Below are 23601 nucleotides of genomic sequence, written 5' to 3'. Positions count from 1 at the left end.
GGTCAAGAAACATGTTGTATCCTGCATATGGTTCTATCCATTACAAGCAGTGACCTTGACCTTCCACTCGACCTGAAAAGAATTTCCTTAACCACAGGGCCATTGGACATAATAAAAGGCTGTTGAATGATTGAGCACTGACAGGTTCAGACAGATGACCCCAGGGCAACATGGTAGCCATGAAACCGTATGGTAATCCCCTTCCCCCCTCAGGATCTGTATTGACAAGTGCATGAGACATCAGCATCATTAGGCTGCATGGCATTGTGGGTAGGAGACAGCTGTGGGAACACTGTGGTTTTGTTTCCCTGGGTTCTTGAAGTGACAGGAAAGAAGCTGTCTGCATGAGGGGCAGTTTCTCAAGTTTACAATCTAGCTGCATGGACTGTCTACGCTATCAAGCTCACAGGTTAGATTGTAATGTTCCTTAGGAGCCAATGTAAACAGTCCCGGCAATGGAAACGTTTGTAGAAGGGATGGGGTTGATGTTGATAGCGGACATTCCCACTGGACTGATGTTTTGGCGTTTTGGACGTCTTTTTCTGTGGAGGCCGTCTTCAACTGTGTCTATAGGGGCATTCTAGATATTTTTGTTGGAACATCTACATCTATAGCATAAGAGCATCAATATTTTGCGGTGTGGATTGCCATACTTAAGAGTTGAAAGTTGGCTCTAAAAAGGCGGGAAACAGCATTCAGACGGTTTGAAATTTTTAGGAATCACGAAGGGGCATGACTCCAGGCCCGTAGATTTCTCACAATTTTTAGGCACAAACTGTGATTTCCCCACCCTGATAAAACCCCTGTACAGTCTGGTCTGGCAGGAATGTTGTTACCCAAAGCAGCATCACAGACAAAACTAGCTGTGTGCAGGGAACTACAGTCTGGCTATTATGTTTCACTACTGGCTCAGGTTTAGTGAAAGTACACTAAGTACCGTCTGTTTCTTTGGCTGCCATAGCATCATTGACTGGTTGTGGTCGTTGCTGCACTTGGTGAAAATTATAAGAAGCTTGCTGTAAAAATGTTGCCTATGGGAATTCACAAAATGGATTTAGGACAGCATGACATTGACACCATCTGACTCCACAAGCTAGGATTCAGGAATTGATTGCTTTGTGTGAGTGTACAGGCTAGGAATTAATTGCTTTGTCAGTTTGTGTGAATGTTAAACTTGTATTTACATAACAAAAACAATTCTTTATAAATGGTTTTCAACATGCATCCTTGACCTACTTTGCACGTAATGAATGAATTTTTCATATCCTTTAATTGCCTCAGCATATAAGCCTGTTTCCACTAGATTAAAGCCATGTTACATCTATGTGCACCTATGTCTAACCCTCGAGATGGGAACAACAGACGATAAACCTTCGGTTTCATATTGATGAGATTTCATGAAGAAATAAACCAATGTTTGTTATTGACATTTTCCCCAGTTTTTGATAATTTGCTTCTCTTCTGCTGAATTCATGGTTAGAGTTAGCTATTATTATAGAAGTCAAAACACTCCAGAAGGGTCTGTTAAGGACAATGACATACATGTACACAGTCTTTGACACCAATGCACTGTCCTCACTGAAGTCTAGCATTTGAGACCAAGGAGGTTAAAATCTCTCGGTGAGACAGAGAAACAGTGGCACACAAATTGTTTCATGCATCCTTTCCTTTTTGTTGCAGGTTGTTTTCAATGCTGCACAATGGCTTTAGTTCGTAAGACAGTGAAACATCAGCCTGTACTGTTTTTTGAATTTATTTATTTCAGTTGCAGGTGACCTTCAAGGCAGGAAAATTAGCCTTGAAGCAGTGAAATAGCACCCTACAACGTGTCATGATGTTTTTCCCTTTCTGTCCCAGGTAATCTTCAGGGTAGCACGATGTCAGCTGACGAGGATGACCTGTTGGTGACCTTTGTGTCCCTGCCAGAGACAGCGCACTATCCACATGCTCGGGGTGACTGCAAGATACACAGCTTCAAGTGAGTTCTTTGTCTAGCAATGGCGTGATTTCTTGTAATACAGTATCATGACTTGGAAGCCATTTCAGGGTTCAAAGTATTTAAGTCCTTTTTCTGCATGCTTGCACAAGTACAGCTAATATGCGAAACTACATGCACCAGACAAATTTTACCTGCAGCACTGTAGTAGAATTTATTAAGTAATGAACCAAACTACAAACTGTTTTAGCATTTCACAGGTGGCAATAATGCTGGCAACAAAAATGCACAAAGGCTTACTAACCCAGTACAGGATGCAGAAATGCCTGTATCTCTAAAACAATTTATTACTGTTCAAGCCACAACTATTTGTAGCCATTAACAGACTAAGATACAAACCCATCCAATTCTAAGTGCTATCACTAACACTAAGCAACATTAAGGAATATCAACTTTCACTGCTTTACAGACAAATAGGAATTCAAAAGCTTGGGAAGTCTTGGGGATACGGCAAATGGAAATCTCTTCAGAGCAGGTGACGAGTGAAGAATGGTTTACGTGTGTGGGATTACTGTTGGTGCTCTCTTATTAACCCTCCATACACTTGGTTGCTGTGGCTTACCAAGGGCTGTTCCAATATGTTGTTTTTAGACAAGGTAGAAAGATTTGTGTCTTGGATCTATCTGTCAGTCTAAAACCCTGTTCATACCAGGATTCATGAATCAGGATTCAGCCAGGCACAGGATTGGTCTTGATTTGCCGAATTTTGGTATGAATGGTTCAAATTCAGTTCTAAGTGGGAATTAATACCAATCCACCAAATCCACACCAAGGAAACAATTTGGAACAGCTCAGTTAGTTTGTTTGTTTGTGGCCTCTTTGTTTCAGGTGCTTGTCTGGGGTTTCCTGCTTTACTTTCAAGTCTTCCCTTCAGATTACATTATAGTGTCACTCTGCGGTGATTCTTCAGGTCTTGTCAAGCTCAAAGTCTTCAGCATTTCATGGTGCAAAAATGTTGATCTGTGATTGTAAGTGGCCATCATCTGTTTGTCACACCTTCGTGCTAAGAAGCATTCAGTTAAATTTCACCTGTTTTAGAAAAGATGAATTTTGAGAAAATGCTTCACAATTCATAGTTTGTAGATAGAAAATAACCACTTTTGCCACAAAGTGAAATAGACAAATTTATCACACTGAGGATTGACGATTACTGTAAATGCATTTAAGGTCGCGGTGATTTGATTTTGTGGTAGAAGAAAATGGAGTGTATGTGGTGGGTTTTTAGTTCGCGGTTGAAACACAAGGGGGTTATGGGCAGAAGACAGAACAAGCATTTTCGTGGGGGTTTTGAGTTCGCAGTGAAGAGGTGACCTGGAAAACCTCAAATGTCGAACCACTGCAAACCTAAATGCATTTACAGTAACACATTTCCTAAACCAAACCTAAGGACGGATGTCAGGATTGATAAACAAAGGCACATGATGATGGCCCACTTCCAACTACACACAAGCTTGCCCTGGGTCCAGTGTTGTTGTATGACCTGATTAGATTCATAAAAGTGCTTGTCTCATTCTCCAGGGAGGTGGACCTCACAACAATAGGGCCAGTGGAGAACAATGCCAAGTACTGTGAGAAGTGCTACTGTTTCATGTGTGATGTGCCAGCTGATCAGGTGAGTAAAAGCTTTATTTGGACAGAAACCTATGAATCATTTTATGTGTGCTGAGACTTAATTTCACAGTGGGAGAGGAAAGTAGGCATAGTGTTGTAAGTTTGCAGCTAAAACAATGATAGTAACACAATGCAAGACAATGTTGGCGGTGTGAGGAGTTTGTAGCGAGCGCCACAGCAAATATTGGACGATTTACAGAATTTGATAGTCACCCTGTTTGATTTTCTGTGCAGTGTCAGCAGTGGACAAACCCGGCAGGTGCCCATTGTAACGCGTACAAGTGTCCGTCTTGGCTGGCGCAGCAGACATCCAAGCCCAGCCCTCTCCTCTCCAGACTCACAGTGGAACAAATGACTCAAGAAGTTCGGGATGCAGGTACGGGAATTCTTCATTTCTTTTCTCCTTTGAAAATCTCTGAAAAATAATTATACTTACAGTCAAACCTGCCTAGGCGACCACCTTTTCAACGCGACCACCTGGCCATGGCGACCGCTTTTTCTCGGTCCCGAAAATTTTCCCCATAGGCACAAGCATTAAGCTGCCTGCCCATGGCGACCACCCGTCCAACGCGACCGCGACCGCCACGAATTGGGACCGCACAGAGCACAATCCCTGCCCATGGCGGCCGCCTAATTTTCAAGCGTGTGGTGACATCGGATGATTTTGCTGTCGGATTTCACGGAAATGTTTTCAAGACTTTAAAGGACAAAATAAGGACAAAAATATATGGAATAGCAGTGTCATAGCATCGATTCCTCCATGAAGTGTTTTAATAAAACTTTCCCCCTATAAACATTGTAAAGAAAAATGTTTGTGATGTTGTTGTGCCAATCGTAATCTCCTTGCGTAATCTTATAGTTTACCGCAAACTCAGTTCGGTTTAAACTCAATTTTCAAAACGAATACGTAGTGCATGGCGTCAAAAAGTCAGATTTCACAGAAATTACTATCTATTTCTTGTATTTTCAATAAAAATGTGTCTGTGTCTTACTAAATTCCGCCCAAAAATGACTTCGTGGCGGGCAAAACATCGGGCGAAAAATGTTGTCCTTGGTCCCGACGCCATCTTGGATTTGGGCATTTTGGCGCGGCCCGGATTTGGCGTACCGCTGACCTTTCTAAAACACGATGCTTTTGTGTATGAACATTAACAAATACTCTAGTCATCGATGAAAACTAATATCCTTATTTTCTTTTTATTTTCATGAATCTCACAAACCTTTATTGGACGCTGTGCGTTCTGCTGCACTGACCCATACCTTTCGATGCGGTCGCACAGAGCTAGGCGGCGTGGCGCGACGAAATCACTATGACCGTTCCGTTTTCATCTTTAGTTGTCAGATCGAAAACTTTTTGACCCTTTTATCCAGCGGCCGGCGTCCTAAAAAAGGCTGGGGCCAGCAGGTGTTTTCTAGGGATTTGTCTTAGGCCTAAAACTTCGATGATGTGTGTGTGTGTGTGTACGCCGGGGAGATCGCTGCGAGATCATCGAGGCGACCATTGTTTTGTAGACGAAAATTTGTACACGATGTAACGTTAGCGATATACAATTTACAACGATAACGGAAAACGTAATTTTTGTAGAATCTTTCTGTCAATGAGAATTGAACCTGGTGGGGGTCTCGCTGTCTAAATTCACATAATTTGTCATCCATTTATGTACTGTATTTGAAAACCTTGACCTGGAAACATGTGAGTGGAATCCTCTTCATGGCGACCACCTGTCCATCGCGACCGTTTTTGCTCGGTCCGCCGGGTGGTCGCCTTGGGCAGGTTTGACTGTATATACTTTTTCGGAAGGTGCTTTTAATGAAAAGTTAGAAGCTTTTAAAACTTAACTTTTCTAAGTGTTTTCATAAAAAGAAGACATATTACATATTTGTGTGTGTTGGATGTATACTGTTTGCTTGTTTAGAGAACATATGTTTTGTATATAAAAATTGTATCCTAACATCAGTGGATATGAAATAAGAGGGTATGATTTTCTTGATAGAATAGTAGAAATTGTAATAGTAGTATTGCAGAAAAGCATTGTTGCATGGTTATAATATATGGTACATACATGTAAAGTGTGATGTTCTAATGTTTTTCTCCTGTTGCATTTTTGCAGTAAGGAGAACAGATGAGCTGGTAAAGGGTATCCAGGAGGAGTATGTGACCTTCAGGAAGGGCACGCCGTGCCTGTGTACCTGCCATCAGCTGGTGGCGGGGACCAGCTGGTGTGAAGTGTGCAAGGCCCATCACACAGTGGAACAATACGAGTAAGCTGTACCCAGATCAGGGCTGTCTCCAGGACTCCGTCCCGGGACAGAAATTTGCTTGTTGGGACAGAAATTTTTTTTACCTTGTCTGTCCCCAAATCTGAACTTTATGACATGAAATTGATGAAAATGTATCTTCGAAAGCTTAAAATGACAAATTTAACAAGGAAAATTCAACACACTGGCTCCCAAACATTGAGTGGGATGGAAAAAGATTAAGAGCTGGAGACAGCGCTCACCCAGATACTTCAAGCTAATTGACCTTGAAACAGGCCTGCCTCCAGCTTTAGATTTCTTTAGATCCCTTCTACTCGTTGGTTTGGAGGCCATGTTGTTGATTTTCAACATTAAGTCTGTCATCTTAAGCTTTGAAAAAAATGTTTTCAAGCCCAGGTTCAAGTTTGTCCCCAGGCTGAGATTTAACCAGAGGCTGGTTGAGCTGGTGCAATTGTTCAGATATGCACTATTGCATCATTCCAATTGGCATATGTAAGAGAATGCAAACTGACATAACATACATCCACTAAAGGTTTTGTATGTGAAGATGAATATCGTACCAGGTATGGAAGAAGGAAGGTATAAGCAAACGCACGCTATTGTCTGTGTATTGTATTTGTATCCAGGGAGCCTGAAAAACAGATGAATAGGCCTGAATGTGTCTGCTGGTTAAATAGATAAATGAAATGGAAAATGACTCTGTTGTCAGTAATCATGAATAACTTTTGCAGCTACTCCCTTGTGAGGCAGAAGCTGCTTGATGCCGTGAAGGAGGCCAAGGCTCAGAGCCAGGTGGGGAGAGGTGATGCCGGCATGGTCATGCTGGACTCCCTCATCCATGTCCTGGTCCTGGAGAAGTCCCCACCGAACACCAGGCCAAAGTGAGTGTGTCCTTCTTATAGGAATTTTCCCGTGGTTAACTTAATACTTATTTCTGAAGCATAGCTAAACTGGAATTTGCAACACAAAAATTGGACTCATCCTAAACTTTTGACTGTCTAAATCCAGTCTTTGTGAAAATATTAGCAATCCACTATTTCTGTAGATAAAAAATGTGACTCTGTGAGCCATGGATCATATTCATAAGTTGCAGAACCTTTGTGGCGCCCCTGTCTCTGTTTCAAGCTAACTCAAGGAGCAGTCACATTTGTCAAATATTACAATGTCTCATTCCCGTGGTTGCTATGAAGAGTAAAAGAACAACTGCTTAATGTTCCATGTCTCTTTTTGTTTCCAGTCGTAACGTGGGCTACAAGGTCTGGGAGACCAAGTTCTACCAGTCAAGGAATGAAATCATGAAAGAGTAAGTACAGCGATTTGGACAAGATGATTTTGTAGAAGTCTTCAGGAGTAATGATCTATGTGGAAAGACCATTATCTGTATTGAAAGTCATCCAATGGAAGATTTAAGTTAAGGTAAACCAGTTGTAATATGTACAATTAAACTCACTGAGTCATAGCAATTAGTTTGTGATGTTAAGATGAGGTTTGGATGGCTGCCAAGAAAATGCAGTACCGTGCAAAGTCTCTAGGTTAAGTAAATTTTAAACACATGTTCAGAAGGGAACAGTATGATGATATATATGTTGATTTCTGTGTCTTTGTAGAATCGATGAGCTGTTGATGGATATCTTCGTGCTTGTCAAGACGACCCCAGCGCTACGGAAAGCAGTCATTGTCAACCTCACTGAAATGCTTAACAGGGAGGGAGTCCGACATCCTTGGTATGACTCTTAATTTATGATAGTGTCAATATTCAACCATTCAGACTTCCCTCTCGCTGGTTTATGGCAATACAACATTTCTTAGATGAGACTTCTTTGATTTACATCTAGAGGACAATAGATGCTTTTCAATTATCTTATGAGGCGTGTGTTAGTCATTGCTCTCTAATTAAGATAGATGAAAGGATAACAATAAGAAGACAGTCATTGCTCTTACTTAAACTTGATCTTCTTCTTCAGGGCTCTGTCCGTAAGACAGTGGGAGGACCGTCTCCTGTCACTGGTGCTGACTGGGGCAAATCTCACCGGCCGAAAGGGTAACGACGTTCTTTTAGAGCACTGCATGGTCATCAAGAGGCGGGTGGAGAGACTGAAACAGGACGGGAACTACCGGCAGGCCGTGCGCTACCTGAAATGTGTGAACATCCCGGCGCACAACCTGGCTGGCCTGTCGTTAAGTCAAGAGAGGGCGGAGTTTGCGCAGTTGCAGCAACAAGTGCCTCAACTGTATGCAAGATGTGGCGCCTTCAATGAGGCCTTCATGGCATTAGCTTCAGGACCGGTAGACGCTAAGCATATCTGTGATTCTGTCATTGCAAAAATGGACGGAGCAGCCTTTCTAGAACTGATGAAGTCCCTCAGTACAAACTTGTGCGGTGTCAAGGGCTTACCGGCGCACAAGATCCTGTGGGCCTGCTTGGTAGCATTGACCATGAATGTGGGAGTACAGTTGAACTTGGAGTTCCTAATATGGTTTGTGCGATGGGCAGCCAACAACACATCCGGTATCCAGTCTCCCAGTCATGACGAGGCGGCATGCAACAGGGCAAGATCACTCATACAAGCATCCCAGAAGGGTCTGCTTACAGTATCTGCTTTGAAAGAGTCTGAAGTTCTGTCGAAGCTAGTTGTGACGGCCAGTGAAGCGGTCCTATACCCTCTATTTGCCCACAGACATGACGCGTACCTTGCTAGAGTTGTTGCAGCCTTCGGCACGAAATTCTGGGCGTTTGAGTGCTCCCTGAACAGCTGCACATTGCCCAGTGTGTTTGCATCCACTCACTTATGTCAGTGGCTTCGGAAAAGGTACCTCCCTACGTATGGCGTGTCAAGGCTTAGGGACACGACATGGTCCAATATTCTAATGAGTGCACCTCAGCCAGTGGCCGCTGTCCTCATCGAAGATATGCTGAATATAACCCCGGTTGACTCCCCTACCATCTTTGGCTGTCTTCGTTTCTACACTTCAAACCTGGTGTCAGTCCCATCGGCAAGAGTAAATAATAGGCTACTAGCAGTTTTTGCAAACCAAGTATTCCCAATGGCGAAAGCTGCAGACAAGACAACGTTGCTCAGCAACATCGTGAAGTTGTCCTTCTTCAACGACCCAAATGAGGCATCCGTAGCTGCCTTGAGAGATCTGTATGCCAAGGAGTGGCCGAAAGTTCTAGATGGGATGATTCGACTTCTTCCACAAGAAAAGATGGAAGCTGCCCTGGTCTCCTGTTTCTCAACTTGTGTCAAGAAGGGGGAGGTCGATATAGTAGTACGAATGCTACATGCAAACCGTGCTGGCCACGCTAGCACCAAGACTGCCTACGACTATGTTCCTACTGTGTCAGTCTTGGTAGAGAAGCTAGCAGGGCAGCTCCTTGAGATTGACAAAGACACAGCAATGCAAATGTGTGACAGCATCAAAGACTGGTTGAGGGACGAAAGTTACAGCCCCTTACTGTGCCAAAACTGCAATTATGACATACCTCTCATCTCTTTGAACCAGATATGGAAGTCGGTTGGCTCACTTTGCCCAGACAGACTTGAACACATCCTGGCACATGCCATGAAGAAGCTTGGGAAAGCACTGACGTCATTTCATATGGTGAAACAAGCCCAGAGAGTCTCCATAGTGTCCTGGCTGAAGAGAGTTGCAGCTGTCCTGAAGCAGGCTGGAAAGAATCTGGAGTACCAAGTTCACCTGAGCTTCCTTGTTTCCGCCATCTCAACAAAGAGAGGCCTTGTGAAGGAGATCCAGAACTGCCCAGAGTTGGCCGCAGACATCATACCGGGGTGGATGCTGCAGGAATGGGAGGGAAAATATGTCCGATCGATGTCTGAATGGAGTGTCCAGTCATCGGGGCCAACAAAGTTAACCTTCAAGAAGACGATAAGCCCCGGGCCTGTATCGCCAGTTGCTACCAGCGTGTCCTCCCCCGGTGAACAAGGACCAGCCAGCCATCTGTCCCAGCTGTCCAATGCTCCTGCTGCAGTGTTCAAGGCTGGAGTTGATAATATTATGTCAATGCAACCAAGTCTCAAGGAGTCCAATAACAACGTCAGGGCACCTGGAAATGGCGTGAAGGATATGAAGAGCATGTCACTGGAAGAGATCCTGCAGTATAATTGCCCTATTCAGCCAAAGTCAATGGTGAATGGTGAAGCTTCGCATCCAGATACATCGAATGGTGGAAGTCCTGGAAGCTTACAGGTCAGCAACCAAACTGCAGATGCAAGGTATGCTCAACAAGACACATTGGCAGTGAATGGAATGGTGCAGCATTATAACCCAGTGAGTAACTGTGCAAGTCAAGCGCTGCACATGGTAGCTAGTCGAATGCAGATGGCCAACATTTCCTCTCAGCCTTCCCTTCTGGAAAGCCAGCAGATGGCTACAACTTCAGCAGTGCCTCCACTGACAGGCAGTAATCAGAGACCCATTTCTGGCATTGAGACCATCGGAAATTCTACCATTCTCAGTAGTGCTGGGTCGAGGCAAGCAATCCTGAGATTTCCTCCTCCACTCGTCAGTGATTCAGGTAATCATCCTCAAGCAGACCAAGTGCCTTTGGTACCACCTCACTCCAGGCTACCACCGCCACAGTATGAAAGCTACTTAAGATCACTGCAGAACACTGACACAACAGCAACTCAACCTTTGCCACCGCAATCATCAGGCAGCCAAAACATGACAAACTCTGGGCGACCCCTGGACAGAATGGTGAACTTTGTGAATTCCTTGGGCACATCTTCCACTGCAGGACAGACCATGCCCCACATGAACCCATACCAGTTGACCCAGCCATTTAGGTACTCCTTAGACCTTCAACAGCTGTCAACTGGTCAGATTTTGAGTGGCATCCCACAGCATCCCAACATGCATCCTTCAGGTGGCAGCTCGTCAGCAGCTGTGAATGTGTCACAGAGTCAACCAGTGCAGCCTGGAGGCCAGGTTGCCCCTCAACAGTGTTCTACCACAGCAGTGTTGGGTGTTAGACCGACAATACAGCAATATGGGGGACAGCAGCAGCTACAGAATATCCAAAGCCAGATTGCTCCGGCAGCAAGGACAAGTACCCCAGAACTAGCACCTGTACAGTTGCAGCCAGCCAGTAGCAGTGCAGTAGGGTTGTCTACCACTTTATTCCCAAATGCAGCAATGGGAGTAAGCATGCCGGTGAGCATTGCACAGATTCCAAGATTCCCCACAACGTCAGAGCCAGTCCATGTCTTCATACCAAATGTTCACCAGAATCTTGTCAATGGCGGAGTAGTTCCAATGTCCGTAGTCCACCACCGACCCTCCCCACAACCCTTTGTGGTGTCTTCTGAGACTCTGCAGGCTGTGCATCCTGTGAGTGTAAGCAGTAGCTTACACAGCATTGCTGGTCAAGGAGCCCAGGGATTGGCATTGTCTTCAGGAGGTACATTGGGAACAGTAGGACAACAAACGGGAGGCCATGTTGATAATGCGTTGAATGCAGACATCCTGAACCAGCAGATGCAAGCAGCGGTCAGTGCCCAGGACAAGGGCCCCGTTCCTGTTCACGTCACCTTCGTCCCCGCTCCGTGCAGACAGGAAGAGGAGACGCAGTCAGCAGAGTCAGAAGATGAGTACACATTTGACACTACCATGCCCTCTCCACCAAGAGACCTGGAGATTGATGAAATAGTACTTATCAGTGATAGCGAGGAGGGGGAGGAGGAGACATCTAACAGCAAACCCGATGACAATTCTTCCAACAAGGAAGACCAAGGGCAAGATGACTTACCTGAAAAGGATTCCTCAAGTGCTGAGCAGATTTCGTCTACAGAAAACTTAGAGACTGACACTCAACCCGAAGATGCACAACAAAACTCAGATGTGGAACCCCTCCTTAATATGTCCTGCGAGTCAATAGAGAGTGACGTTGATGAAAGCAGGACTGTTCCCCAACCAGCAAAAAGGGACGTCAGGGAAAATGTTGTGAAGACTTCCTTAAATGTTCAGGAGAATACACCATTGTCTGATAGCACTGACCAATCCGATGCAAACTTCAGTGGGAGCCCTGAGAGAAATGGAGTAGGCTTAGAAGTCCAGAATGCATTGTCATCTGAAGGGACGCATCAAGCCAATGGAAACTGCAATGAGAGCAATGTAATCCATGACCATATTGGCGCAGAATGCGCCCAAGATGAAAAGGAGAGTAATGTGTTGGAAAACACCGCCGCCACTGAACCAGACCCAGAGAACGCAAACTTCATGGAGAGTAACAAAAGCCGCGAGGAAAATGGAGTAGAACACACGCAAGGTGATACAGAAGCTGCTGTACTGGAGGACGTTGCACCGACTAAACCCGATCAATCTGAGATAGAACCCGCGGGAGGGTCTTCTGTAGTGGCAAACTCTGATATTACTGCAGTTGTGGACGATGTATCAAATGACACTAATGATAAAAGTGATGATAAATGCCTTGAACAGGCCAGCTGTGACAAAGAAAATGAAAGCCAAATAGAAGATGAAAATTCAAGTATCCAGAACCAATGTACGACTCAAGACAATGATCTGGCTTCAGTGGTATGTCTTGCCAACACTGCTGACATCCAATGTGGAAACTACAATGACCAGCAAACGGACAACGATGAGTCTTCCAGTGTAGAGAAGCCATACTCAGCTAGTGACCAGAGCCAGCTTGATATGCCAATGATAGTTAACTCAACTGAGCAGCACCCACCAAATGGGAAAGAGCAACCATCAAAGGAAACTGATAGCGAGATCTCCACTGCAGTGGCATGTGTGGTAGCAGGGCTTGTCATTGATGTGGTCAAAGCAGCAGAGAAGAGTTCCAGCAGTACAAAGACCACTAGCAGTGGATCTGATGCGCAGCCTTCAAGACCTTCTTCTGAAGATATCGGCAACAATGCACAAACAAGCAGCTCTAATGAGAAAGCAACAAACAAAAAGGATTCCAGACCAGACAAGAAGCGAAAGGCTGAAGCACATGTCAACGATGCAGTGAAGAGAACAAAGAAAATGTCTGAGTCCGATTCCAAAGCAGCGACTGGCATTGGCACAAAGCGCACAAGCGGAAATGCCAAAGAGAATCGTAAAGTTGCTCTGGAAAAAATACCAAAGGAGGTTCGCCCTAATAAGGTAAACAAAGCAGAGCAGAGAACCAAACTCACCCGTGCGAACTCGGAACAAATCAGCATCAGAGCAACCGATGGTAAAAACGGCAAGGTGTTGAATTCGGCAGGAAAAACGGTTGACACCCTGAGAAAACGACCAGGAAAAGTTCGGGTGGAAGAGAGCCACCCTCGTTCTGCTAGGAAAGATCGGGAAGGTATTCGAAAGGATGGTCTTGTTTCCCTCGAAATTATGACCGTTGATGCAAGTGCGCAAGCCAGTGTAACGGTGCAAGAGTTGCAAACCGTTAGATGCAATGTTAGTTTTGAGCAACGAAAATCAAACAAAACGGCAAAGGAAAAACTGAGCTGTAGGAGCTTGGGACCACGGGGGAAGATGCTGAGAAGTAGCAGTTGCGACGACACTGCAAAAGAAAGAAACGCACTTCATCGTTGGTTAGGACGACCTACGAAGGGAAAAAGTAGTGGTCCTTTAAAAACTGCATTGCGTGGTAAGAAACAGGATACATATCAGAACGTCCTCGCGAAGAAACGTATCCTAGACAGAAGTAAAATTCCGCATGGTGTCAAGTTGCCGCGAGGGTTGAAACTGAAGAAGTTTCCGATTGTCATACTTGAAAGAATTGACACTGGACGCCATCCCAGGAAACAGCGCTGTACAAGAAGTCGCTCTCAGCCAACCTGATTGACATCTCAATAAATTACAGCGCATCCAGAAACGTTAACGAGATAATGTCATATACGGACCAATGGCGGTTTGGACATCCCGACGCAGACCCGATAAGACGTTGGATGAAATCTTTGAAGACGCTCTCTCTATCTGTAGGTAGTATGTATTACCCGTGTATTGGATGTTTAGTTGAAATTCTTTTGTTTGTCAGATGATATATAACATTTTAGTGCTAGATTTAACATGAGATTTTAAAAGTACATTGATCGTAAACGAAGATTACATTTGTACTGAACTGAATTGAACAAAGTTACTTCACACCAAAGAGTGGATGAGCAATATTCAGCAACACCGTACCTTATGAATACGTTGCTGTTGAACATCTGTTGCCGTTGATGTCTGGAAAAGCAGGACAAGATGTGAACTTTGTGTCCTCACTCAGGGGTCCAGCACTTCCTTAAAACTGACTTAAGTCAGACGAAGAGCCATAATAAGTCAACACACTAGAATGTTCTAGAGAAAGTTTACAATCTATCAGTCAGCCAGAGAAGTTTACATTTCTACTCTTTGATCATATGCCGACGTTTGTTGTTAAAAATATGTACAGTGAGATATATCATGTAACTTATAGACTTACGGTCAGTCGTACATCAGATCTTACCAATAAGCTCCGTATTTTTGGATTTGTGGAAGAGTATTATGACTTTGGCAGCTCGCTGTGTGTTTTGCTGTCTTTCTCGGAGTACTTGTAACTAATGACCGCAGCTTCGTTCGTCTTACGTCGTGAGGCAATGAAAATCTGAATTGGTCAATCAGTTTAGCATGCAAGTTTCGACTGAAAGAAAGAAGTGATCATCCCGCTGTGCCATAGTGTAAGATATCATGACCTCTGTAAATACTTAGTCACGTTTTAAAGTTAAGGTGATCGGATTGTATGTTCTTGGCAGCATCTCAGATGATACCGTCTCGAGTTGCAGCTTCATTGGTTCGCACGCGATGTGCTTTCATCCAGTCCAGTCGCCATGTTTATAGCACAACTAGCTCTGTTATTGCGAAGGAAAGTGAAACGGCATATGCCAATGGCAATGCCAGGACGTTCTCAACTAAAGAACCTATGCTTTAGAGTCTGGTGATTGCACCATTTCGGACGGCTTTTGCCCTCGCTAATTGTCTTCAACTAAAGTTTTAGAGAAACAGATGATTGTATGAAAATAAGTTGACAAACTGTACTGGTAAGCCGTAGTTTCGTCATTTTTATTATTTAGCTCATATGTTTAGACTTCTGGTTAACCTTTATAGTATTATTATTCCTTGTTTTATGTTATAACAGTTCATTCATTCACCTTGTTAAGTTGCAATGCGCGTTCCCACTTACACTTATGTTCAGTCTTCAATAATGTGGCAATTGAGTGAAAGTAACATCGAAGCCAAAGGGCTGGGAACCATCGTGTCATGGTCTTACATTCCAAATAAAATATTTTTATATGCAGTAACTCTGTGGTTTTAATTCGCAATTTATCCAGGTGTTGTGTTATAGTAAAGCCCACACGCGCCCATCGTTTGTGGTTGCCTCAGCTTAACTCTTTTCGTATCCGGGCTGTCACATGTTTTAAAAAACATGTGACAGCCCGGATACGCTGTGGTGGTGGGAGAAAGTAGCCAACGGCCAACAGGACGTGTGTGGGCGTGCCGACCTATTAGACCTTAGCTGGTTCCTACCACCTAGTGCTGTAATTTGCGCTTGCATTGCATGGATATTCAAAGTTTGTTTTCACCGGACCACTACTTACATATTCAGTCGTCGTTGATTGTCTGGACAGAGCACGGTAACATCTGCACTTGTTCTACAAGCTGTCACCGAACAAGAACCGTCGTCATTTTTACTGAATGGATTAAGAAGCAGGTAAGGGCTCATCGTTACCTATTAGTATTACCATAAATTAAATCATTTTTGTACACTAGTGTTGAGGATGGTACTGGATTATTTTCACGTTGTCTATTTATGCATTTGGATACGCCTCAATTCCAGGAAAAGCACAGTATCCAAACTAACAAGGTGTTTGTAAAACCTCAAATGTTGTCCTGTGGTTGTCGCTCGTATGTGTTGTGTAATTTTACTTGAGTTCCACGTTCTTTGTCCTGATATTTATCTTTGAAAAAAATCGCCCAGGTATACAGCGGCGTCACCAGCGCTTGTACGGCACCGCGGTGTTCTGCATGCACTGAACACGGCTAATTAAAGGTGAAAACATTGGTAAGCGACTAAAATGTATTCGGCTGATCGCGGTAAAATTTTTGATGACGGAAAGGTTCTAAATTTTTTCCCCTTCAGGTCATTTTTAAGTGCGCGGGATGTATGTTTAGAAAATTTGTGAAATTGTACGTTAAATAATATGCTATATATCCGTAACGTCGGACTATACCCTAAACTATCAATCGGTCCATCTATATAACATAGAGGTTTCCTGTCAAATCGAATGGCTTTGTCTTGTGGTGATTTAACACGGAAGTCGACCTTGATCTCCATTTCCTAACCCCTTCTTCCTTCTCACATTTCACCGCACACTTCATGTTCCATCAGCACTTCTCGTCTTTACAATATTGCTCCCGACATTTGAACACGCGACCGGTACGTTAACTGCGCCTGTCTTTTGTTGGACGTCTCCCCCGAGAGCGTTAAATGTCCACGACAGCTTTTAACTGCGCCTGCACTACGATTCAAGTTCTCCCGCGAGAAGACTTACCGCCGGCTTGACTATTCATTCCGCACGGTTTATAAAGCCGTCCGCGCTTTCTATTGTATAGCTTTGACTGACCCATAAAAGGAGCGGCCACTTAACGTCACAGTCTATTGGACGTTTATTCACATACCTTTGTGTTTAGTGACTTGAAATGATCATCTGATTCACATGCAAGGAAGATGAATTGTTCTTGGTACAACTGAGAACTGCGGTGCATTTTATTGATGCATAGACTACAACGCTAGAGTGCACCATTCGTTATGAGAAAGGCAGGGGTAACACCACTCTCTATCTCTGTTTTTGCTGTTGCAACCCCCTTCGTTTACTTGGAGTGGTTTTGGATTCTCCGCCGGAGGATTACATGGTGCTCGTGTCGACTGTGACCTTACAGGTAGCTGCACGAGAGACGGGGTTGCCATGTTGGTGAGGCGGAGCAGAAAGAACGTGGTCGGCGCGGTCTTGTTCCTCTCCCTACCGATGGCCTACCTGGTACTGTACGGTGCCGGAAAGTTGTTTCAGCTGCAGAGAGAATGGTACGTTCGTCCGATTTTTTAAAAAGATACTCTACTTGTAATGTTGTAGATGTGAAATCACACATCTTGGCAAGGAAATGGCCGTACCTGCGTAGTATTGTCGACATATCGCCATTGGTGAACTTCCAAGGGTCTAAGAAGAAGAAATTGTGTTTCCGGTTACGGTATATATACTAAAAAAAATCAGGGTCGGCAGGTAGGAATTCTGGTTTTGTTGTTGCAGATTTCGGCCGAAGTCATTCAACAAATGCAGTTTAACATGGTAAAACTGGAATGCATTGGGGCACTGGTATTTTACATATATGATAGCATATATCATATGTACAGATATACATCGTACGAGTATGTATATACATTTAATTAACTGAACAGAGAAGTACAATGTTTACGACAAATTCCTACATCAACTGCTCAAAGCCTTATCATTAATCTGTTAACAGTGCGAAATACAGGAATTCTGTATGAGATTATGCAAGAGATGTTGGATTCTGTTTGAATTTTCGCTCGAAAATTTTAGGTACCTTGCTACTAGTCGACCATTAAAAGGCTAGGGTCGGTAGATTTATCTAGGGTTGGTCGGGTAACCGGAAACACAATTTGTTTTCTTAGGCCTAGTGACAGTTTCTTATATTCAGCATGCCAGTTCACGTACCTGTTGTCTTCCATATGTATCATGGGTGTCATCACAGTTTACCCAAGGTCCTTGTTTTACCGCAGCTCCCATGCATATACACTAGTCCCTACCAGACTAACTACGCCAGCTTTAGGGAGAATATTTGCCAGGGAAGTTTGGCCACCAGAGGGTTTCATTTGCAAGCGCAGGCGAATTATTGACCTTACCGTGTACTGACTCTGCTGGCCAATTATTCCCTTTTTTGCCGAATTCTACGATCCACATCCCCGTAGGAAGGCCCGGTGGAGGGTATGCCATACTCCGCACTAACCAGCTAGTTCAATGGGATTATGCTGTTGCAAAAAACATTTATCACTTCGAACGTGAAAATGAAAATCGTAAATGATTTTGAACATACAGAACTTGAATTACAAAGCAGTGCTTTCTACGCTGCGAAGCTTTTCATGTCTAAAGAGATGTTGCAGTAAAATGATTTTGTATTTTTTTCTGTAATGTACAGTACGACCGCATGTCTTGGCATTTATTGGAGATGATAGCAGAATCGTAGTTCATTATGCATGGTGGCCGGTATCCATTGGCATTGCTTAGAACTGCGCTGTCGTGTAATTTCTTACAATTTTAGCTCCTTTTTTAGCAAATCATGATTCGGCAGCGCCTTGATGTGTCAGATCCCCCCTATTAAACAACGGTTACGTAAGCACGTCGACTGATGATGATGATTAGTGCATTTGCAAAGGGAGTTTTGGCTCAAACTACACTGGAATCCTCTCTAGTTTAGATAGGCGTGGTTAGTGCCAACAATTAACTTGCATTTATGGGCCATGACTTGCAATGAAAAGTCGATTTGATGTCAAAAACAACCCCCGCAAACGCACACACACACACGCACACTCACCTATTACTTCTCTTATTGAATGGAAATTGCTTACCGGGGCGTGCAATGACAGGAAGTTCTTGAGAATATGGTGATAGACATATAAATCGTCACTCTACTCACTCTCTGTGCGCAGACACGTTCGAAAAGTGATATAATTCATCACCTTGTTGTCTGCAATGAAAAATGCCATTACAAGTTTTGAAGCAAACAAACGAAAACGGCGGCTCTCTGTGGCTGTGCGAGTGACGGCAATGAAATAGATGAAGCACAGGCTTGAACTAATGCAAAAAAAGACAAAGGACATGCATGATCATCAGTTGTCGACGCGACCTACCGCGACCCAGTAATACCTCCCCCACTTAAGCTACACGGTAAGTCCGTCGAGAGAGTCGCATTTAAGCTTCTTGGGATATTTTTCAGTGATGACCTCACATGTAGACTTCATGTTGAGTGCATGCTGTCAAGGGTTCAACCTCGGATGCACTATCTGCGCGTGGCCAGGCGCGCTGCCTAAAGGGCCCCTCTCACTGGGATGCAACTAGTTGGCGACCAGTTGCAAATGACAGTCGCCAACTAGTTTCGCACAGATGCCAAGTACAAGGAGGTTAAAATAAGAGTAGTTTCCCATGAACGGCAATTCGTCTCCTACGGTGGCTATTTTTTTGCAAGTTAAAAACTAGTTGCCAACTAGTTGCGAACTAGTTTCCAATATTGGCCCGCTATTAGAAACATTAGTCGCCAATATGTCTCCATCAGTCGCCAAAAGGTGTCATTTATTTGGTAAAAAGTGAAAAGTCAGCTTCAAGGTTTGTTTGCTCTAATAGATCTATAAACATATATCATTACACATACATGATACAAAACACATGATAAAGTGAAATCTGGTATATCGTTCGTATCAGTTCGTTTTGGTAATTTCTGCCATAATGATTGTAAAAGTAGCGTAACGTTATGCTTATATTTCATAATATGTTAATCATGTTGCGCCAAGTGTCATAATTGGGCATCCTTTTATCACTGCAATACTTATTTGATGCATTTTAGTAATTTTACATTGGTTCTTGATTCAGCGGCACCACTGCGGTTTCCGTATCCTGCTCAGCAGGGCTTCATTTCCAAATGCGTCGCGCTTCAGTGTGAGTGCTAGGGGAACTCGTCGGAAACTTGACAAGTCGTCGCCACTTTTAGTCGCCAAAATCTGAGATGCATGCAACTATTTGGCCTACCATTTTTCACCGCGTACAATACCACAGTGGAACGCCCTGCCTGGCCCGGTCGTGTTGTCTCCCACAGTTGAGACGCTCCGGGCCAGGCTGGAGGCCTCCTCCCCCTACTTTGCCAAAGACTCGGTTATCTGGGGTAGAAACAAAGTTTAGATCGACATTTGGTCATTTTACACTGTCTCACCTACTCAGGACAAAAGTTCCGGCCCCTTCACCACCTAAGATACGGCAGATCACGCAGCTTAGCAGAACATCGGTAACGTCCAGGATTAGGGACATCTCACAACACACCCCTTTCAGGCACGAGGGCTGGAATCAGACACACCGACACACCACGGCCAAACCGCTCTGGACCTTCAACGACGCTAGAATAGCAAAGATAAGGTACGTATCGTCTAAGCAATAAAGTATAGCAACGCATCGTCTTTTGGAGATCTTTCATTTGCTGTTAACTTACATTATTCAGAAGCTTGTTGAAGACTTACAGCAAGTGTGCGTTTATGATAATATGCCATTAGATTAACCTGCAGTATTACACAATCTCTCGCTGCCAGGGACTGATTGGGCTTCCTCCTAGGGGCCTGACCAGTGTAATGGCTGTTAGGAACTTGATGAATGCTATAGTCCAAATTGCGCCGGTGCCCGTTGGGGGTGTAGTCCCGGCCGGACCTCAAAGCCACAAATTTGTCCCGGTGGACTGAAAACCTCACGGTGTCTATTTGTTACCGGTTCCCGCGTTGATTTTAAGTCCGGGCTAAAATGATTCGGGGTCCGGCCGGGCCCAAAAATAACCCGACTTGCCATTAGATTTGTTACCTTATTGTTTTGGACAAGACATAACTCTGTTAGATTATGACAAATTGTAAGTTCTTCCAACAGACTTGACATCGAGGACGTGTGTCACCTACAGAAGAACATCGCCATGACCAAGTGGAACACGTGGGTGGGGATGGCCTTCCCGTACGACCAGGAACCGAGGAAGATCTTCCGCCTCACCCGCACCCTCTTCAACCTTTTCCCGGAGAAACCTCCTTTCGAAGGCAAGCTCTTCAACACCTGCAGTGTCGTGGGCAACGGCGGCATCCTCCTGAACTCAGGTTGTGGTGCCGAGATCGACTCTTCAGATTTCGTATTCAGATGTAACCTCCCGCCCATCCGAGGTTTCGAGAAGGATGTTGGGAGAAAAGTGAACCTAACCACCATGAACCCGAGCATCCTCAGGATCTACTATGGACGACTGGCCACGGAGAAGAACAGGGACGACTTCGTGCAGAAGATGGTCGAACTGAAATACAGCTACCTCCTAATCCCCATCTTTGTCACCGTCAGGGGCGCGAAGGATGTCCAGATCCTGAGCGAGTTTCTCATGTCCAGACAGGACATTCTGGTCAAGCCGCTATTTCCGTCCAAGATCTGGGCGAAGACTGTAAACATGTGAGTGTAGTTTGCATTTTTGTAATTGCAGTCAAACCTGATTAGGCGACCACCTTTTCAAGCCGACCACCTGACCATGGTGACCGTTTTTTCTCGGTCCCGAAAATTTCCCCATAGGCACAAGCATTTAGCGACCACCTGGCCAACGCGACCACTTTCCTTGCCCCCCCCCCGTGGTCGCCTTAGGCAGGTTTGACTGTATAAGCAAATACTAACAGAAAAGGAACAACTTATGCCTTCACTTTCAGGCGGCCTTTTGGCAGGAAGAGGAATGGGGAAATCCTAGTTACACTAACTACTAAATCTTTCTCCAATCATTCAACTTAGATGCTAGGCTAATAGATAACAGGTACGGGTTTCTTCCTCAGATTACATTTACCTTTTTAAAAGACTTACATCTTCATAAAATTGAGCGTTTTTTTCTTTTATTTCACGACAGCTACTGGAAGTTAAAGAGTAGGAGTAAGCTTGTGGAAGCTCGACTGACTACTGGACTCCAGCTCCTGACCACCGCCTTGTCCATGTGCAAGCACGTCAACATGTACGGCTACTACCCGAGTGAGATCAGCCCCAGGGGCACGCCCATCCCTTACCACTACTACGAGCCAAACAGTACGTACAACTACACGTACGGCATGGGGGGAATCCACAACATGACCAAGGAGTACGAGGTAGTGTTCAAGGACATGGACATCAAAAGGATAGCGCGATTGAGGCATCAGTGCAACGCCCCCTAACGAATCGTAGAGACATTTCATTTTCCTTCACAGCAGTATGCCAACTGGTCCAGTGGAGGCGCTGCCGTGTCACTTCGCCTGTTTGTAGGATTGCTTGCTCATATAAAACTATCTACACACTACACCCAACCCCAAAATAGCCCATAGAGCACCATCGCCTAAAACACGTCGTTTTAGACGTCCTCGGAAATGACCTCCACAATAAAACGTTAGATGGACAACAGAACTACATGTAGATCACTCCATTGTCAAATTTTATGGTCAGATTTCCTGCCAATGAGAAAAGGGAAGACAACTTCCTGTATTATGCACATGCTGGTAAGTGTGATATGCACAGGTCATTGACCGCACTCCTTTAATAAAGATCAAATAAAGATGTAGTGATTGATTTAGCTGACGGCCCCTTTCGACAAATAAATAAAAAGGATCATTATTGGATATCCACCTGCACCAGGCGTGGCGATGAGATGAATCTGCAATCAAAGTACGTTCTCAGCATGCTGAAGGCAGCTCGGTGGCTTGTGAGAAACGTGTTGCGTGTTTTATCTTTCACGCAAAAGCGAGATGCATATTTAAAATCATATACAACACACATTGCTGTGTCTTAGCTGTTCATTTAGAAGTTTATTTGCAAAAAGTTCTATTCCATATTATGTCTATTCTGTTGGTTTGTGATAAGAATCTTGTATATCGACATTACAAACTGACTCTTTAGGAGACTGGGAATATTTTTGACAGATTTGTTTTCAATTGTCTTGGAGGGCCTACATGTATGAACACAGAAAAAAACTGTAGAATATCTCCAAACAGAGATGGTAGCAATTGAGTTAACCAACATACAGACAGGTAAAGAACTTATCTGTTTGTTTGTTTGTTTATTTATCTATTTACAACTTATTATATGAATAAACAAGCAAGATAACCTCACGAAGAATGCCATTAGGGGGAACCACACTAACATAACCTCCATTAACATTAATCCGCCGAGTTACATAAATCCGTCTCCTTGAAAAACAGTGTGCTTGAGAGATCTCTGGTGCAGCATCCCCCAGGTATGCACAGTTTAGATATACAGGAGTGTATTATACTGGGGGATATTGGGTTGGAGATCTGTTTGGACATATCTTTTCAGGGTGGTGTAATTATACTTACCTACCTACCTACCTACCTACCTACCTAGTCCCTTGACCTCCAGGTCGTTGGGGGGGGGGGGGGTAGAAACGAAGGTGGCCAGCTGTCTCCAGGCTCGTCTGTTTCTTGCAGCAGTTATGTTAGTAGATGTTACCTATGCGCGGACAGTGCACATTTAAACTTTGTGCTGACGTTTGTTGTCTCACGTATTCCATCCCATCAGTCAAAGAACCAGCCGTTAAACTCTGTACAGGAGGTCGTTTCATATAATTGAGCCTTTGTCCAACGCAGTCTGGCTACTTCACATTCAAGGTGTAATTTTCTATTTGCGAAGTCGTTGCCAGGGTCGGAAATTTACATAGACGAGAGATAATGAGATAAAGAGACTGTTTTTAATTGAACGTCAACAAAGGTACGTATAAATGCGTTTTCGTGCTGTCATCTTGCTGCACAAGTTTGTGTTGGTCAATCAAGTATAACTTGCTTCCTTTAACAAAAGCAAGTTTGATCAGAAACAGAATTGTTAACAACAGAAACGGAGAGACGAGGAGGAGAGACATTCCTAATCTGAGACGTGCCCCTGTCTTTCGTTTGTGATGATTACGTCGTCAGACACACGCCATATAAAACC

General features: G+C 44.2%; 2 protein-coding genes across 6 annotated transcripts in view; both read left to right on the top strand.

Annotated features, from left to right (window-relative positions):
- LOC136440011 (uncharacterized) overlaps nucleotides 1-15153 on the top strand; it is a 33292-nt gene extending 18139 nt beyond the window's left edge. For 4 of the 5 annotated variants that reach the window (XM_066435750.1, XM_066435751.1, XM_066435748.1 and 1 more), the window contains 9 exons: nucleotides 1858-1978; nucleotides 2406-2471; nucleotides 3515-3608; nucleotides 3842-3983; nucleotides 5719-5869; nucleotides 6598-6747; nucleotides 7104-7169; nucleotides 7474-7590; nucleotides 7831-15153. In XM_066435750.1, the coding sequence (XP_066291847.1) occupies nucleotides 1858-1978; nucleotides 2406-2471; nucleotides 3515-3608; nucleotides 3842-3983; nucleotides 5719-5869; nucleotides 6598-6747; nucleotides 7104-7169; nucleotides 7474-7590; nucleotides 7831-13675 (6752 nt within the window). In that variant the 3' untranslated portion in view covers nucleotides 13676-15153. The remainder of the gene's footprint in view (nucleotides 1-1857; nucleotides 1979-2405; nucleotides 2472-3514; nucleotides 3609-3841; nucleotides 3984-5718; nucleotides 5870-6597; nucleotides 6748-7103; nucleotides 7170-7473; nucleotides 7591-7830) is intronic. The other variant, XM_066435752.1, reaches the window with a different exon arrangement.
- A 97-nt stretch (nucleotides 15154-15250) lies between these two features.
- Nucleotides 15251-22289, top strand: LOC136440014 (alpha-N-acetylneuraminate alpha-2,8-sialyltransferase ST8SIA3-like). Its single transcript, XM_066435755.1, has 5 exons — nucleotides 15251-15563; nucleotides 16793-16934; nucleotides 19861-20052; nucleotides 20548-21102; nucleotides 21542-22289. The coding sequence occupies exons 2-5, from the start codon at nucleotides 16819-16821 to the stop codon at nucleotides 21837-21839; spliced, it is 1161 nt and encodes a 386-aa protein (XP_066291852.1). The 5' UTR covers nucleotides 15251-15563; nucleotides 16793-16818; the 3' UTR covers nucleotides 21840-22289.
- Nucleotides 22290-23601: the final 1312 nt, after the last annotated feature.

This window comes from Branchiostoma lanceolatum, chromosome 8, assembly GCF_035083965.1.
Source record: "Branchiostoma lanceolatum isolate klBraLanc5 chromosome 8, klBraLanc5.hap2, whole genome shotgun sequence".
Classification (NCBI taxonomy): Eukaryota; Metazoa; Chordata; class Leptocardii; order Amphioxiformes; family Branchiostomatidae; genus Branchiostoma; species Branchiostoma lanceolatum.
Note: the sequence above shows the minus strand (reverse complement) of the source record. Positions and strands in the feature narration are given on the sequence as shown.